Source organism: Epinephelus moara, chromosome 2, assembly GCF_006386435.1.
Source record: "Epinephelus moara isolate mb chromosome 2, YSFRI_EMoa_1.0, whole genome shotgun sequence".
In the NCBI taxonomy this organism is placed as follows: Eukaryota; Metazoa; Chordata; class Actinopteri; order Perciformes; family Serranidae; genus Epinephelus; species Epinephelus moara.
Window position 1 is genome coordinate 29,462,749 of NC_065507.1, and position 17,253 is coordinate 29,480,001.

Genomic DNA, 17,253 nt, shown 5'->3' on the forward strand with positions numbered 1-17,253 from the left:
TCATCACAGTCAGGTCCACTCAAAGAAGATGTGCTGCTCACATAAGACCTGACTTGCAATGTTTGCGTCCCGCAATTCAAATACCTGACAATAACACACAGGCAACCATCCTACTGACCAGTAACTCACCAGCAACCTTCAAAATCATACTTTTAAACGTTCGATCTTTGTCAAATAAAACATTCATTATTAAAGGCGCTGTATGTAAGAATGTGGCCAAAACGGTTACTGCACTCAAATTCAAAATACTGCCGCGAGTCGTGTCCGCCCCCCCTCCCCTACAGATTCGAGGTTGCTGGACAGCGGCACGCTGGAGACTGATTTGTTTGCCCACGGGCGGCTGCCGTGGCAGGGCCGCGTCGCCGCGTCCTTGATCTTCGGTTTTCCAGCGGACCGTTCGAGCAAGTCCGGCTTCTCTGCTGCTAACGCTGCTGCCGGGATACAGCTGAGGAGGAGCCGGCTGCTAATGCTATGTACCGGGACACTGCTAATGCTGCTTGCCGTGCTGCTGTAGCTCAGTCGTAACTGTAACTGATGCTGAGACTCTACTGACTGCGTGACTGGTAGACGGCGGTGGGTGGCGCAACAAGCCAAAACATAAATTCAAAACATAAACATGATTTGCGGACCGTAAAATATTTTTTTAAATGCGAATATTCTGGCCGTACTATTGTTGTCAGTGAGATCAGTATGTTATATGAACATTATTCCTTAGTCTCTGTGACATATTAGGAGGATTTTATGACTATTTGCTTTAGTTTTCATGGCTGGGCAAGGATGCACCAGCAGTTCTCACTGAGGCCTCCCCACCAAATTTAAGCTCTGTATTTTCTATGAGGAAGAGTAGAAAGGGTGGTAGTACTGGTTCAATCATCTCGTCTTCATTTAACATTGAGCAAATTTAACTTGATCAGTACATCGCCTTTGAATGCCACGTCTTTGTTTTTAGCAGCCCTCCAATTTTATGCATTACAGTTTACAGACCACCAAAACAGTGCGCTGCCTTCATCAACGAGTTTTTAGCAATAATCCATGCTTCTTACAATATGATTATCATAGCCGGTGATTTTAACATAGACATAGATAAAGAGTCAGACCCACCCTGGACCTTGTCATTAGCCATGGCTTGTCCACTGGTGTGTCCTCTGTTGTTGACTTGACTGTATCTGACCACTACTGTGTGTTTTTTAACATCACTGGTTTTATACAACAGGAGACCTCGGTGCGAACTGTGAGGAAGCGCTATCTGACTCCTGAAGTGGCTGCAAATTTTATTGAAGTTGTACGCAAAAGTCCTCCAGTTATTTTACCAGCGTCCTGTGATTTTATCCTTGAAAATGTTAACAGTAAATTAAAGTCAAGCCTCGATTTGGTAGCTCCTCTCGCACTGAATAAGATAAAATCGAAGCCTACACCACCATGGAGAAACGATGAAATCAGAAAATTGAAAAAACAATGCAGGAAAGCTGAAAGAAAATGGAGGAAAAATAAATTAATGATTAATTATCAATCACTCCAAGAACAAATCAAATTATATAATAACAGTGTGAAACAGCCTAGCCTCCTGGAGGTGTCGTGGGACCAACTAGACGAAACACTGGTGAAAGGAGGTTCCCATCCGATGACCCCAAAGACATGTTATCACTGCTCACTGGTCTGTATAGTTAAGCCTTGCCATAATAGCTTATCATAGGGCTTAGGAGGTTATTCACTGAATGCTGATCCTTTCTCTAGAGCACATACTTCTTGTCCTTATTTGAATTATGGATCCTTTGAAAGTGAGCTTTTAAACGTTGTGAATTACTCTCTTCAGACAGGCTCTCTTAGACACCTGGTTGGCCTCTCTGGCACTGCTTTCAAATGGTTCAACTCCTATCTCACAGATAGAAAATTTATGGTAAGTATGGATACATGCTCCTCAGGGGTCCATGAAATAAAATGCGGTGTGCCCCTAGGCTCAATCCTAGGCCCCATTCTTTTTAATTTATACATGCTCCCACTTGGGAATGTCATCAGGAGATGATGCACAGCTATACATCGCCATGTCTCCTGATGACACAGGGCCAATTGATGCCCTTTCTAATTGTATCTTAGATATCAAATCCTGGATGGCAGAGAATTTTTTACAGCACATCCAGGACAAAACTGAAGTTTTAGTTATCGGTCCTGAGGGAAGAAAGATTTGTCAAAATTAAATGCATTGTCATTGAATCCATCTGACCAAGTAAGAAACCTGGGCGTCATTTTTGACTCTGAGCTTAGTGTTATCCCACATATCAGAGCCGGCCCAATGCATAAGCAAACTAAGCATCTGCTTAGGGCCCCATGACCACTAGGGGGCCCCCAAGAGCAATTAATTTAAAAAAAGAAAAACAATTATTTTTTTTTCCATGTGTGAGTGATGATGATTCATATATTATCAAATGTATGTTGTACAAAAAGACAATATTATGTTAACAGAGTGTAGTTTCCTACTGCCTCTTTGTTCTAAATGTCAGAGCTCCGCTGGTAAGGTGTGCATCCAGCTGTGCAGTGTGCACTGCGCATCCAAGGAGCTAGGAGCAGGTGGAAGGCCTAATAATGTCGCAAATAAAGGACATACCCTTCAGGGGCAGAAAAAAGAAAAAGGAAGAAAGAGGAAGAGGAGAAAAAAACCCGACAAGATAAAGGTATGTTTGCATGTCTTGGTAATGTAACGTTTGGTGTCAAGGAGATTTTGAAAAAATTCTCGGTGTGTGTATATGGATATATGTATATATATATATATATATATATATATATATTGGCATCAAAACAACGCTTTTGATAACGTTTGATAGCAAATGTTTAATAACAACTAACATTAATTACAAACGTGGTAACGTTTGCTAGCAATATGTTTTCGTATTAATTAACTTACTATAGTTTAAGATATGTTGTTTGCAATTGTTTGCTGCAGAGCATAGTAATTTATGTGAGTAAATAAGCTAGTAATTAATTCCTTTTACATCAACTCCCTATTATGCTCATAAGTTATATGAAACTTCCCCAGGAGCACTGTTAAAGTATTTTGGAGGAGGCACTGTCTCAGCCCAGGGGCAGTCCACCTCAGGCTCAGCCAAGGCTAATGAATCAGGTGAAGGAAAAACTGTCACCATATATATTTAATTTCTAGTCAAATTATCTCATTAAGATATACTAATATAAGATGTAATCATATGACAAGGAACATGTTTTTCATCTTAGGTCCATCTCCATCCTCTGCCCCATCCACTGTGCCCACTGTCCCCTCTGTGTCTGCTGCAAACTCAGCTCTACCTGGTAAGTTAACAACAAAACAGCCTTTGTAATTGCTCAGTGTACTGCAGAACATTCTGAGATGAATAATTTTGTCCAAAAATATTAATTTAATTTCCCTATATTTTACTGCTTATTTATTGAGAAAATAAGCAGCATAATTTTCAAGTGTAATATGACATCTAACATGACTAGCTTTTGTTGTTGTCATCGTTTTTCATCTTAGGTCCATCTCCATCCTCTGCTCCATCCACTGTGCCCAATGTCCCCTCTGTGTCTGCTGCAACCTCAGCTCTACCTGGTAAGTTAACAACACAGCAGCCTTTGTAATTGCTCATTATACAACACGTAGATCCGACCGAGAAATCTGATTGGTCAATCAGACATTGTAGATTGTGCTCAAATGAGCATCACAGCACAGCTAGCTGTGCTCAAATGAAAAATGCCTCATCACTGAAAATATCACTCCGCCTATATTTTAAACTACGCAGGAGCACCTAGCAAGAAACACAGCTAACTAAAGATAGAACTAAAACGGCTGTATTGACCTGACACAAAATGGATAATTTTGCTGTTAATTTTGATCTATATGGCGGACTTAGTTTTGAGGAATGGCTGGAAGAAGATGAAAAGGAGAACATAACACCAAGAAACAAGAGATTTGCTGCTTTGTCGGGCGAGGAGCTCAATCAGTTAGAGAAGTCGAGGAATGAAGAGAGTACATACAGATAAACATCTTGGGCTGTCAGATGTTTCCAGGACTATTTAAAAAGCAGGAAACAAGCTGTGGATTTTGCAACTATAACAAAAGAAGATCTCAACAAGATTCTTGTTGATATGGTTCGGTTAGAAATAACCAGGGTCAGTATTACTCCATTAGTAGCTACGTCGGGTGGAGAGCTGGCATTAACCGCTTTATTAATGACCCTCCTCTTACTCGTGCATGGTCTATCAGGAAAGACAGTGAGTTCACTACGTCAAACAATGTATTTTGTGGGCTCATAAGGTTTCTCAGGAAAGCAGGCCACAACAAAACTCAACATCATCCCGCCATCACCGAAGAGGACTTCATAATATTGAGGAACTCGGAGGCAACGAACCCAAACACCATGGGGCTTGGTACACAAAGTCTGGTTCGACATCCAGTTATATAGAATGATGCTAAGCGCCTCGTTCCTGACCGCATCACTGTCGTGACAATAATGACGGTAAAGCACACCCTCTCGTGTAATTAAGCAATAGTCACTGTGTCACTAGCCTGCGGCCTCGTGCCAATGACCGAATCACAGCCGTGACGATATCACAGTACAACTTCACGAGCTCGAGCTCAGTTAAATAAGCAAGGCTGATTAAGAAATGTTGAAAAATGAGGACAAAATAGATAATTTAAGCATTTTATTTGTCTTCCGCCAACAAAAATAGTTCCCTCAGGACTCCGCTGTCACCGTTGCTATGTAACGCAGACATGGTGCGCCAGGCACTTACTCTTTATACACATTTATCTGCACGTTTCCATTAATTGTGCAGCCGGTGAAATAAGTCTCTGGTGACTGCATGGTGGACTGTCGCTTCACAGGCACAGCCGACTCTGCCTTCTGATCTGACAGTATGTTGCTTTTCTCCAAGTCATTGAGCTCCGCTGATGAAACACTGACAAACCTGGATGTGTGCTCAGATGGATTCAGCTTCTCCTCTCCCTCATCTTCCTCTGATGACCATTCATAGTTCAATTCAAAACTTATTTTAGGAAATAAATCCATATTTTTGGCTGTTTGACAGTGGATGAATTAATTAGCCTACAACGCAACTGCTGACCTAACTGACACTAACCGTCAGTTTTGATTTGATTGTTGATTGTAATCAGCTGTGAGGCGGAGTGATACATACACAGTGAAATAACCGTGATGTTGTACTCCAATATCATCACGGTTTTACTGTCTCTCGACCAATCAGATTGCATGGCCGGAACTAACTGTTGTATAATAATGCTTAAGTGTACTGCAGAACATTCTGAGATGAATCATTTTTAATATAAGTTATAATCAAATGAAAAAGGACATGTTTTTAGACAAATGCATATTATTTCAAAACTTCTCAAGCAATTTTCAGTTGTTCCACTGGCAGATTGTTTTCTCATTACAAGCTATAGCTGTACTATTTTACTTAGAAAATAAGCAGCATAATTTTCAAGTGTAATATGACATCTAACATGACTAGCTTTTGTTGTTGTTTTTCATCTTAGATCCATCTCCATCCTTTGCTCCATCCACTGTGCCCACTGTCCCCTCTGTGTTGCAGTTTATTTAAAACAAAAAATAATAAAGAAGATTGTGTTTACAGTAGAAATGATTGGTTTATTTTGTTACTTTTAGTTGGCCTAAATGACATTCGGTATCCCACTTAGTACTATATCACTTTGAATATTAAGTGTAAATCAACCCCAGGCTGCTGTTGTAGCTGAATTTGCTACCACATCAGATTAAAAACCACTTCTAGTTTTAGTGTATCCGTAATGACAGAGTAGAACATGAAATAACTTATAGTAGGTGTGTGAATGATCAATAATCAGTATTCACTAAATAACAGAGGGCCCCAAAATCAAATTTTGCTTTGGGCCCCATGGAGGCTTGGGCCGGCCCTGCCACATATTAAGCAAGTAGTTAAAACAGTTTTTTTATCACCTCAAGAATATAGCCAGAGTTTGCCCATTTTTCTCTCTGGCCAACATGGAGATGCTGATGCATGCTTTTATTTCCAGTCATATTGATTACTGCAATGCCCTGCTTTCTGGTCTTCCCAAAAACAGTATCTCACACCTTACTCTAGAATTCTGACGAGGACCAGAAGGCGGGCTCACATTACACCAGTTTTAGAATCACTGCATTGGCTCCCTGTGTGTTTTAGGATTGATTTAAGGTCCTTTTGATTTTTTTTTTAAATGTCTTAATGGTCTTGTCCCTTCTTATTTTTCTGACCTGCTTTTATCTTATGAACCCTCGTGGACCCTGAGGTCCTCCGGCACCGGCCTTTAAGTCATTCCAAAAGTTAATACAAAAAAACCCACGGTGAGGCAGCTTTCCAGCATTATGCCCCATGTTTATGGAACAGCCTGCCAGAGAATCTGAGGGCTGCAGAGAATGTTGAAATTTTTAAAAACAGGCTCAAGACAAACCTTTTTAATCTGGCTTTTAACTAATGTCCCTTTTGTCTTCCTAATTTTACTAATGTAGTATTACTTTTAGTCTACTCTTAATTATTGTATTTACTTTTAGCATGTTCTACTTTTATCTACTGTATATGTTTTAATTTTAATAATACATTTATTTTATGTTACATCTTAATATTTTATATCATTTATTATAGTTTAGTTCTTAACTCCAGTGTTTCCTCAGTGGGAGCTGTCTGCACTGGGGGGCAGCCGCTGGTTCTGGCTGCTGTGGCGCTGGCTTGGAGTCCGCTCTCCCCTGGTGGGGTGGAGGGTTCAGACCATCACCTTTTGGCGGTGACGCTGGGCTCTTCCCCTGCCTGGCCCGGGATGCGGGCTCCTGTTGGCGGCTGGGTTGCGGGAGGCGGCCGCCACCTCCCGATGCTGACAGCTCTATGTGATGATGTTTCCTCTCTGGTTCTTCTGTGCTCAGCTTTATTTTTATTTTTATTCTTATTTATTTATCTATTTTTTTTTTTATCACATTGGGATGGGGGGTGAGGGAGGTGAGGGGGTCTGTGGGGGATTTATTGGGGATGGGGGGGCTCTGCTTTTAATATGTAAAGCACTTTGTGCTACATTTGATTGTATGAAAAGTCCTCTATAAATAAAGATTGATTGATTGATTTACTGTTATATATAATATGGATAGAAAACCCAATTGCAATGCTACAGCTTTTTAGAGCACCAAAATACAGATCTGAAAGTGTGCTGTTAGGTTACTTGTTTAAGGTTCAAGAAAGACCAAGGTTCTGATTCAACACAATCTCATCCCTACTCATCATAATGTGAAGATTCAGGCTGAAGTCCGCGGCGCCAGCCGGCAGTTAGGTTTAGGCAACAAAACCACTTGGTTGGAGTTAGAAAAACATTGTAGCTGATGTCAGTCTACTCACGTGACTGACAACTCCCATGACTCATGACTGACGTGACAAAATTACTTATTGGTGACTTTAAGTAGAACAAGAAGAACATTGGTACTCTGGGTCAGATCAAGGTTCTGATTCAACATGATGTCATCCCTACCAATCATATTTTGATGCTTGGGCATAACTAGGGGCAGCCTTCTGTGTTGTATCTTGATGTAGGGGGTCAGTGTTTAGGTTTAGGCAACAAAACTACTTGGTTAGGATTAGGAAAAAAACGTGGTTGACGTAAGTGACGTCAGTCACCAACAAATCACATGATCGAATGACTGAATGTTGACTTTTATATTCAAATGTAACACAAACATCGGCCTCTTAGGTCAAAGTCCTAGGCTTGTTGGACACAACTGGCTCTCCTCCCACCAGCCCTAAGTGGACTTTCTCGCTTGTCATACTATGATCAGTACTTTTACCATCTAATATTGATGTGGATGGGTTTACTTTGGCGTCGGTGGCATCATACAGATGCTAAAGGGTGAACTGTGTGTCCGTATCTGATGCTGAGGCCCTCTGACCAAGTAGCATTTTTTGACGCCCTGAGAGTGAGACCAGGCTGTCTGATTGTATAATGAAAAAGTCTATGTATCCTGTTTATCCAAGGAAGTGTTGACTTTTCAACAATTAACCAAGGTCACAATCTTTCTCCAACCTAAACCAGATCTCAGATTTTTATTAAAATAACCACAGAAATGGCACAGAAATATAGATATATACATCTTATATTTATAATTTTCATTGATCTGTGTTGTTTTTTTTCTTAATACTGATTTTAGTTTCATCTAAGCTAAGTTCAGTTAAACTCGTTGGAAAGAGGAAAACAAACTAACAAACATATGGCTCTTCAATTCACATAATGGTCCTTTGAGGACAGTCAGATCAATCTTGATAAAAGGCTGATATTACCTGGCATCCAGACATTGTAATGAGAGTTTGGATACTGAAATCCAATCCACAGTAAGAGCCGTGCTCAGACAGAGTATGGGAGAGCATGCACTTTTTGATATATGGCATCATTTTTGAATAGTTTGGTGTTGGATATCTCTGTTATATCATATTGCATGTTGGTTGTGTATTCTGCAATTAATCTTCTGAAGGTCTGATCAGTGCTTTTACCTTGCAGGTCTTTATTTCATGTCTTGGTCCTGATAGATTTTTATAACAAATTTTAATTATGATTGCCAATTTAACAAGAATGAGGAGCTTCTTCATTCTTGGATTCCCTGGACTTTCCCCACAGTATTATGGACCTGTGTCAGCTCTGCTCTTTTTTGTCTACCTATCTATTGCAATAGGAAATATTTTCATTTTAGCATTTGTGATCTATGAGAAGTCCCTGCAGAAACCAACATATCTGGTCTTTTGTCACCTGGCGCTGAATGATTTCACATTTGGCACCCTGACTCTCCCAAAGATCATAACAAAGTATTGGTTTGGTGACAGCATTATTTCATTCTATGGGTGCTTTACACAGATGTTCTTTGTTCATTATTTAGGGTCAGTAACTTCTTTCATCTTGTTGGTAATGGCTCTTGATCGATTTATTGCAATATGTTTTCCTCTGCGTTATCCCGTCCTGATCACAAACAACATCATATCTGTGCTCTGTGGGTTTGCTTGGTTCATCCCTCTGCCTTTGATGGTAGCTGTTGTACTTTATGTCCTCACATTACCTTTCTGTAAATCAAATGTCATTGCTCAGTGCTACTGTGACCACATTTCTATAACAAGTCAAGCATGTGGTGAGGATGTTAAAATAGTTACAGTCACTTCTTTGTGTGTAGCCATGTTTTGCCTCTTGCTTCCTCTAGCATTCATCTTGTTTTCCTACATCTCCATCATTGTGGCTATTCTGAAAATTTCAAATGCTGCAGGCCGCAATAGAACCTTATCAACTTGTACCCCACAGATATTTATCACTTGTCTGTTTTACCTTCCAAGATGTTTTGTTTATGTAGCAAATACTGTTGGATTCTCCTTTAGTTTAGATATTCGTATTTTATTGGTATTGTTGTACAGTCTTTTTCCTGCTGCTGTTAATCCACTCATTTATTGTTTCAAGACTCAAGACATTAAGCAGCTGTTGATGAAGAAGCTGAAGAAAACGAAAATTGGAATAAAGATACAATTTTCACATTGTGAAGCTGACAGATGAGGCAGAATGTATAAGCCAACAGCAGGATTAATCTGACACAGAGGAGTTTGTGACATTAAAGACAAATCCCACCTTCACATATTGGGCTTTACACTTCACCTCAAACTTGAATTGTTGCTTTCTGCCAGAAATACATTTCTCCAAAATTTAATCATGGCTTTCTTTTTTCTTTTCTGCATTTTCAGTGCACATGAAAACATAATGCATGAAAACATTGAACAATTTTAGCTTGGCTTTGCCTTTAATATTTTATTTCAATGGGAACAACTTTAGTAATTACTGCACAAAAAATTCTAAACCATGTTTCAGTGGTTAAAATTACATGTAAACGTGTTACAAACTTTAGACAATAAACCTTTTTATTCACTTGATTGTCTTGCTATACCAGCTCATTAAAAAAGAACAATTAAGAGATTATTCCTGTCATCTGATGTTTAAAAATATATCCGAACTGGTAGTTCCTCCTTTCCCTGAAGGCAGTAATAGTCTATAATCTAATGTAATTTTTGTTCATTAAGACTAGTTTAAATATGTGTAACTGTTTGATAATTGCAGAATGCCACATGATTTTGTTAATGTTGACCAACAGCACTGGGGACACTGATCAGATGAGCATTGTATCTTCATGTGTTTGGGTATTTGTTTGGATGTAAATGTTGGACGGGAGACACAAAAAAAGATGTTATTGTGTGTACATCTTGGTTTAGGCATACAGATAAATCAGTGATATTCCATAAAACACACAGCCTCTCTTATCTCAGTTTATACATTCTAAAATAAAAAAGTACAAGGCTTACTTTTTTCACTTATTTAATTTTTATATGACTTGTATTCAGCGTTTCCAAAATGAGATTATGCATTATAAGATGTGACTGTGCCAAAAATGCCAAAGCAGGTAACAAATTGCTGACAGACAGATGAAACAATAAAAGCAGTCTAATATAATAAAGCATTTTTTTGAATGTATCCATGAGGCTGAATATTCTGAATGAATAGTAGTACTATTACTGCCGAGGATCTGTTGTCCTCACACATCTAGAGGAATTACAGCAACACACACCAGCAGTATAATGTGTGTCAAATCCCTCCACTCACATTTATTGTTCTCTGTTCAAGCTGTGCCTTGATGCATGTGGTTGTATATAAGTGCATGTCAGTGGCACTGTCCTATTTCCAAGCACCAATATCCAAAGGTGGTCAGAAAAAGTAGAAACAAATCAGAACAGAATCAGTAGCTTTTAGATTTGGAGTTTCACTCACTGGTGACTGAGAGCTCTCACCTCTCAAGTCTGCTAAAGCCACAGAAGCAATCACAATGTGATGATAACTTTGTTGACTGCTATGATTGACCCTGTAAACAACACTGGCACAGGCCTATAGTTTTCTACTCAACAGTCTGAACCTGCAGTTCACTGAACTGATGACAATCAAAAGTAGCACTAAACACAACATTATGAACTGTGATGATGCACACAGAGTTAATGTAAACAATGCAATCACGTACAATCCTACAGTCCAACAGTAGTCAGTGTTTTGAAATATTTAAACTGACCTGAACACAGTTAAATTTAGCAAAGTGATTTCCACCACAACAATGCTCATCAACTCCTCCAGGAATATTTGCTCCCAGCAAACCCCAGTACCTCATAACTGTACTTAAGTACTCCTTCTGCCTGTACTGTGTATCTAGTCTGTTCTACGGGCATCAATTAATATGTCTAATAAGATAAGATAAGATACAAGATACTAATGACACAACAGGGGCCGGTGTATGTTGCAAGTCAAAAAGAAGAAGTGCTTCGTCAGACAATGTGAAAATCCTCGAGGGGTTTTATTTTTGTGTTTACAAATAGTTTTTCTTTGCCAAGCTTTCAGGTCAATACTCATGATGAACAGTTCCCACTGTTTTTAGCTTTAATTCTGCTGAACAGTGCAATGAAGTGTTTTCTGAGCTGAAATCATATCTTTGTTTTTTTTCGTGTTTTTCAGCCCGGGTGTAATCTTAGGCACTGTATTTTTCTAACATTATAGAAAATGGAAAAAGGGGCATCGGTGGATTAGCGGATAGAGCAGGCGCCCCATGTACAAGGCTGTTGCCGCAGTAGCCCGGGTTCGAGTCCAGCCTGTGGCCCTTGGCTCCACCCCCCCCCCCCCCATCATCATATTTCTGATATCCATACAATCCCATTTAATCAAGCATGACAATTTTAAGATTGGAAAGCACAAATGGCATTTTTCATGTAAAAAATTTTGCTTGCTGCACTGGCACTAATTTTGTTAATAAGCATATCAAGCCAAGTAGTTGGCCCTTTTACATATAACTACCTGCATTAAGTAACAGTGTGAAATAAATCATTTGGGTAGGGTGCAGGGTTATTACAGTTAACTGAAACTAAAGTAAAAACAAAGATGTGAAAAACTTAGACTAGACTAAACAAAAACTAACTGAAATGATATTCATGCATTTTCCATAACCACTTATCCTGTTGGGGGTCATGGGGGAGCTGGAGCCTATCCCAGCTGACACTGGGCGAGAGGCGGGGTACACCCTGGACAGGGCGCAAGACTATCACAGGGCTAACATATAGAGACAGACAACCATTCATACTCACATTCACACCTACGGCCAATTGAAATGATATTGTGTACTATAAAACAAACCCAAACTTATACAAAATATACAGGAAATGACTTTAGTTTTAATATTCATCAATTTGCTCAAATTTGTAAACACAACAAGCATGAGGAGGTACTGGTGCATATGGTTATTGAGACTGTGAGTCAACTGACTTCACAAAGTTTTGTGTTTGTATTGTAATACCTATTCAGAACTTCTAAAATCTTGCCCCTGACAAATACCCCCATATTAAAAAGGTAAAGAAAAACCAAACAGAAACTAAAAAAAACTAAAGTAAAACTAAACATCTTTAACAATAAAAAATGAAAAACAAACAAAAACACAACACTATTAAAAACACTGGCTGTGGGGTTGCATTGCTTTCCTGTGTTTTATAGTACCACTAGGAGTCACCAACTCGGAGCTTTTCAAGTTCTAAGCATGGTAGGCTTTAATAAAACCAAATGTGTACTTAAGTTTAAGAAATTTATACAAATACAATAATCAGTAACAGTAGAAAAACTACCCATATTCAGTCATTTTAATATGTTAATGTAAGTTTGGCATCAAATATAACTAACCTAAAATCACTGATATAGTGAGGTAAACCTGGAGGAAAACTATTACAGAGATGCACAATTGTAAATGTTTTGCCACTTTATTTTTTCATGATGGAATATTTTTTAGTGTATTGAAGCTGAACATCAATTAACTGTGCTATTTTTAATCTATTTTAAATGGTCTTCTCACTGATGTTAATTAAAGGTTGTTTCAATCTTTATGCAGCTTTTCAATGTATCACTGGTAACGATAAGGAAGATGATATCATTATGTGTGTTTGGGCACTTTAGAGACTCATTTGAGAATATGACCCTTGGAGGATTTGCATGGTCAGACAAAAGAGGGAATGAATATTAGATGTAACCCAGGGAGTGAACTCAGATTTTAGTTGTGGGCCTGCATCTGAACGGTAAGACACTTTGAGGGACTCTGAACGGAAACCACAACATGTATATTATACAGATGAATTTGCTTTGTTCCCTATATACCTGCTATTGATTGAAAGATAAAAAAAAAGAAATGTACAAGCTTCTGTCTGAATATGAAAAGAAAGTGTTACATTTCATCACAGAAGCTTTTACCATTCAGCCATAGTTTGAGATAGTGGAGAAGAATGTAAAATGTAATTAACTTTTGGGCTTCAGTTAATGTTTTAATTGTATTCATCGTTCATCAAATTATTGTTTTTTATGTATTTGATGAGTAAAGTGAGAAAATCTTCACACTAGAAAAGTTTTAATTTGCAAACGTTTCGTCTTAAATCAAATATAAAGATTACTGAGCCGATTAATTAGATCTGTTAAGAGACTAATAATGTACTTTATCTTGCTGAATTATCTTTATCTGCTGATGTGAAATAGGTGATAATGATCTACACCAATTTTACAAGGATAAGAAACTTCTTCATTCTTGGATTCCCTGGACTTTCACCACAGTATTATGGACCTGTGTCAGCTCTGCTCTTTTTTGTCTACCTATCTATTGCAATAGGAAATATTTTCATTTTAGCATTTGTGATCTATGAGAAGTCCCTGCAGAAACCAACATATCTGGTCTTTTGTCACCTGGCGCTGAATGATTTCACATTTGGCACCCTGACTCTCCCAAAGATCATAACAAAGTATTGGTTTGGTGACAGCATTATTTCATTCTATGGGTGCTTTACACAGATGTTCTTTGTTCATTATTTAGGTTCAGTGACTTCTTTCATCCTGTTGGTAATGGCTCTTGATCGATTTATTGCAATATGTTTTCCTCTGCGTTATCCCGTCCTCATTACAAACAATATCATATCTGTGCTCTGTGGGTTTGCTTGGTTCATCCCTCTGCCTTTGCTAGTGACCATTGTACTCCATGCCCTCACTTTACCTTTCTGTAAATCAAATGTCATTGCTCAGTGCTACTGTGACCACATTTCTATAACAAGTCAAGCATGTGGTGAGGATGTTAAAATTGTACAGGTCACTACTCTTTGTATGGCCATGTTTTGCCTCTTGCTTCCTCTTGCATTCATCTTGTTTTCCTACATATCCATCATTGTGGCTATTCTGAAAATGTCTAATGCTGCAGGCCGTAAAAGAACCTTATCAACTTGTACCCCACAAATATTTATCACTTGTCTGTTTTACCTTCCAAGATGTTTTGTTTATGTAGCAAATACTGTTGGATTCTCCTTTAGTTTAGATATTCGTATTTTATTGGTATTGTTGTACAGTCTTTTGCCTGCTGCTGTTAATCCACTCATTTATTGTTTCAAGACTCAAGACATTAAGCAGACTTTAATAAAGAAGCTGAAAACAACAAGAATTGGAGTAGAGATAAAAGTTTCATACTAACAACAGACTCATACCTCAGTCATCCTTACACGAATTTGCAAGAAATTTGCAAAAAAATATATGAGGTTGGCATGATGTATAATGTATATTTTTTTGTGTAGATTAGCATTTCATTAGTGTAAAGTATGCAGTTCAGATGATAATGATATCTTAATTGTACCTAATGGTAATATCAGATGTAATTGCTGGACAAATGCAACTAAACTCTCCTGCTTGCATGTGCACAGCGACACAGGAGAGGGAAAGAGAGGTGCTGTGCTGCTGTAAGAGAAGCCACTGACAGCACTGAGCAGGGGGGGGGGGGGGGGGGGGGGGCACATGCATGCTTGTATGCTATACCCCCTATTAAAAATATACACAATTTAAATGCATGCTCTGCTTTTTAACCGTGGTGGTGCAGACTGAGTAGAGCATGTCTTCACCTATACACCATAATAACTTATAACACTAACAACGTTAGCGTGAGGAAAATATCTCCCCTGATCAATCCATGCTCTTCTTTATAACTGTGCTGGTTATGTCAAAGCAAGCTACTAATATGCAGATTTGGAAAAATACATCTGCTAAGTGTATTTCACTGGTGTTTGTAACTGTGAGCTGGGACTTAGGTGTGTTTTCAGGGCTGGATTTAGTGATTTGGGGGCCATGTTGCTTTACTTTATACCCTTTCTCTAACTGGGTACGTTGATTTAAGCAGTGATAAAGGCATTTGTCATATCGCTGTGGGTTTGATACTTACTTGTTTGAGGCGCCTCTACAGTACATTTTTTTCCCTTTAATATCACATATGTTTATGATGGTCTTCACCTGATGATTTCTTCATGTGATACTTAGAGTGTGTGTGATATATTCATATTTACATTTGCACTGCAGGCCTTATACCTGCGCAAATTCTCTTAAAATATTCTCAAAGAATTTTGTATAGTGGTATTTTGGTATTGTTGCATTGTAGTGTACTGTGATCTTTTGAATTGTATTTAACTATGCACGCATGTATTTTCCTATGCTTGTGCATAGATATATTTGACTTATATGTAAATGCAAATATTTTTTATTTCTGATTTTTTTTTTTTTTCACACCTGTGGTGTATCACCTGAGTGTGTCAGGTGACCCTAAGGGGTTGTACATATAGAGGTGTGTATCCACATTCACTTCATGTCTGAAGAAGGGCAGGAGCCCGAAACGTTACATCAAATAAATTCTTCAAGGAGCAGCTTCTGGTGTGCAGACTTCATCTTTTACGTCATTCTCACTTTATTGGTCCAGCACCCAGCATTAAGTCTTTTGGGATGTGTGTGCTATCTTTACTGTACCTGTTAATAGGCCTACTCAAAACTTTTTTTCTGAAGTTACACTATCACTATCTATTAATAGTAAAAATCCTGCATTTAAATATTTAATTTAACTGAAGAGTAAAAACAGGCATTATCAGCACAATATACTTACATAATATTTACTTAACATCTGTTTAAAGGTATAATATGTAGTTTTTCCACATAAAAATTTCTAAAAACGACTAAACCAATATTATATATTTTGTTTAGTTTTGTACTTTGATTATCAGAAATGTTTCCAACAATTTTTCAAACCCAGATAAATATGAAATATTAATAACAGTTATGGACCGTGTCATTAGGTCGCAATGGCGGCGTAACTCCAGTTACCATAGACATTAAATGAAGGAGAAGAAGAAGAAGCAGCAGACCGGATGAGACGTCAGAGAATGAACGTTACTGTTGCTAGGCTAAGCTAACTCATCATGGATCATGATTATGCATTGACGGTTGCTGCACCTTCTGACACCGAAGCTGTCCCGGTAAACAAGCCGGTAAAACGGAAACGTACGGGTCAACCAAGCGATCCCAGAAGAATTTGGGATAAGAAGAGAGCTAAATCCAGGATAAATACAGCAGTCTACAGGTACAGACAGGTAAGCAAACATCTGGCTGATGTTATCGAAATATTAATCATTTCCACCAGTGTATTGCAAGCACAGCGCTCCGGCTAGCGGCCACCGCTGCGGAGCGGTGTGGAGCGGAGGCTGGCTAACCACAACATCTAACAATAGGTTTCTATAATGCTGAGCTGATGCCGGTAAATGAACTGCATTTATAAAAGAGGCAGAGGAATAGCTAAACATAAGACGCACTGAGCAAGAGAGAGCAGCAGAGAGAGAGAAGCCATCGCTAACTGTAAAGCTAAGTAACTAGCAGTTTACTCAAATAACTAGCAGATTGCTAACCGCTCAGCTAAAGTAAGTAGCATTTCTGAATAGAGTGTAAATACCTGAGGTTAGCGAGACAGTCGCTAAAAAAGAGAACCATGACTTTAACACACGGAAAACCGGACATTATTAATAGGGTTGCCACCTTGGATTTGTGAAAAAAAGGGACACTCGACCAAATGTTTGAGGCGGAGGGCTTGGCCATTATTACCAGTTCAGACTGACCAATGAACATGAAATTTGGACATAGGAGACCAGATTTGCCATCATTTCATGTCCTTTTATGTGCCTGTATTTTATATTAATTTTTATATCAATGAAAAAAACAAATCTGTGTTACTAAATTCTTACATTTTTGCATGTATCTCACCATAGCAAGTTGGAAGTTGACATATTCTGCCATATATGAAGAGGGGAGACTCTCTGGAATCTGGCAATATAAGAACCATGATGGTG

The 17,253-nt window shown here is 38.6% G+C and overlaps 2 protein-coding genes across 2 annotated transcripts; both read left to right on the plus strand.

The window, feature by feature from the left end:
- The first annotated feature begins 8,578 nt into the window (after positions 1 to 8,578).
- Positions 8,579 to 9,559, plus strand: LOC126406961 (olfactory receptor 2AT4-like). The gene has a single exon (XM_050071581.1). It carries the CDS (start codon positions 8,579 to 8,581, stop codon positions 9,557 to 9,559), a length of 981 nt encoding a protein of 326 aa, XP_049927538.1.
- A 4,044-nt stretch (positions 9,560 to 13,603) lies between these two features.
- Positions 13,604 to 14,572, plus strand: LOC126405871 (olfactory receptor 2AT4-like). Its single transcript, XM_050069864.1, has one exon. The coding sequence runs from the start codon at positions 13,604 to 13,606 to the stop codon at positions 14,570 to 14,572; it is 969 nt and encodes a 322-aa protein (XP_049925821.1).
- Positions 14,573 to 17,253: the final 2,681 nt, after the last annotated feature.

Coding starts and splice junctions, on each gene's coding strand:
- LOC126406961 (XM_050071581.1), top strand. CDS start 8,579: ATGATTGCCAATTTAACAAGAATGAGGAGCTTCTTCATTCTTGGATTC.
- LOC126405871 (XM_050069864.1), top strand. CDS start 13,604: ATGATCTACACCAATTTTACAAGGATAAGAAACTTCTTCATTCTTGGA.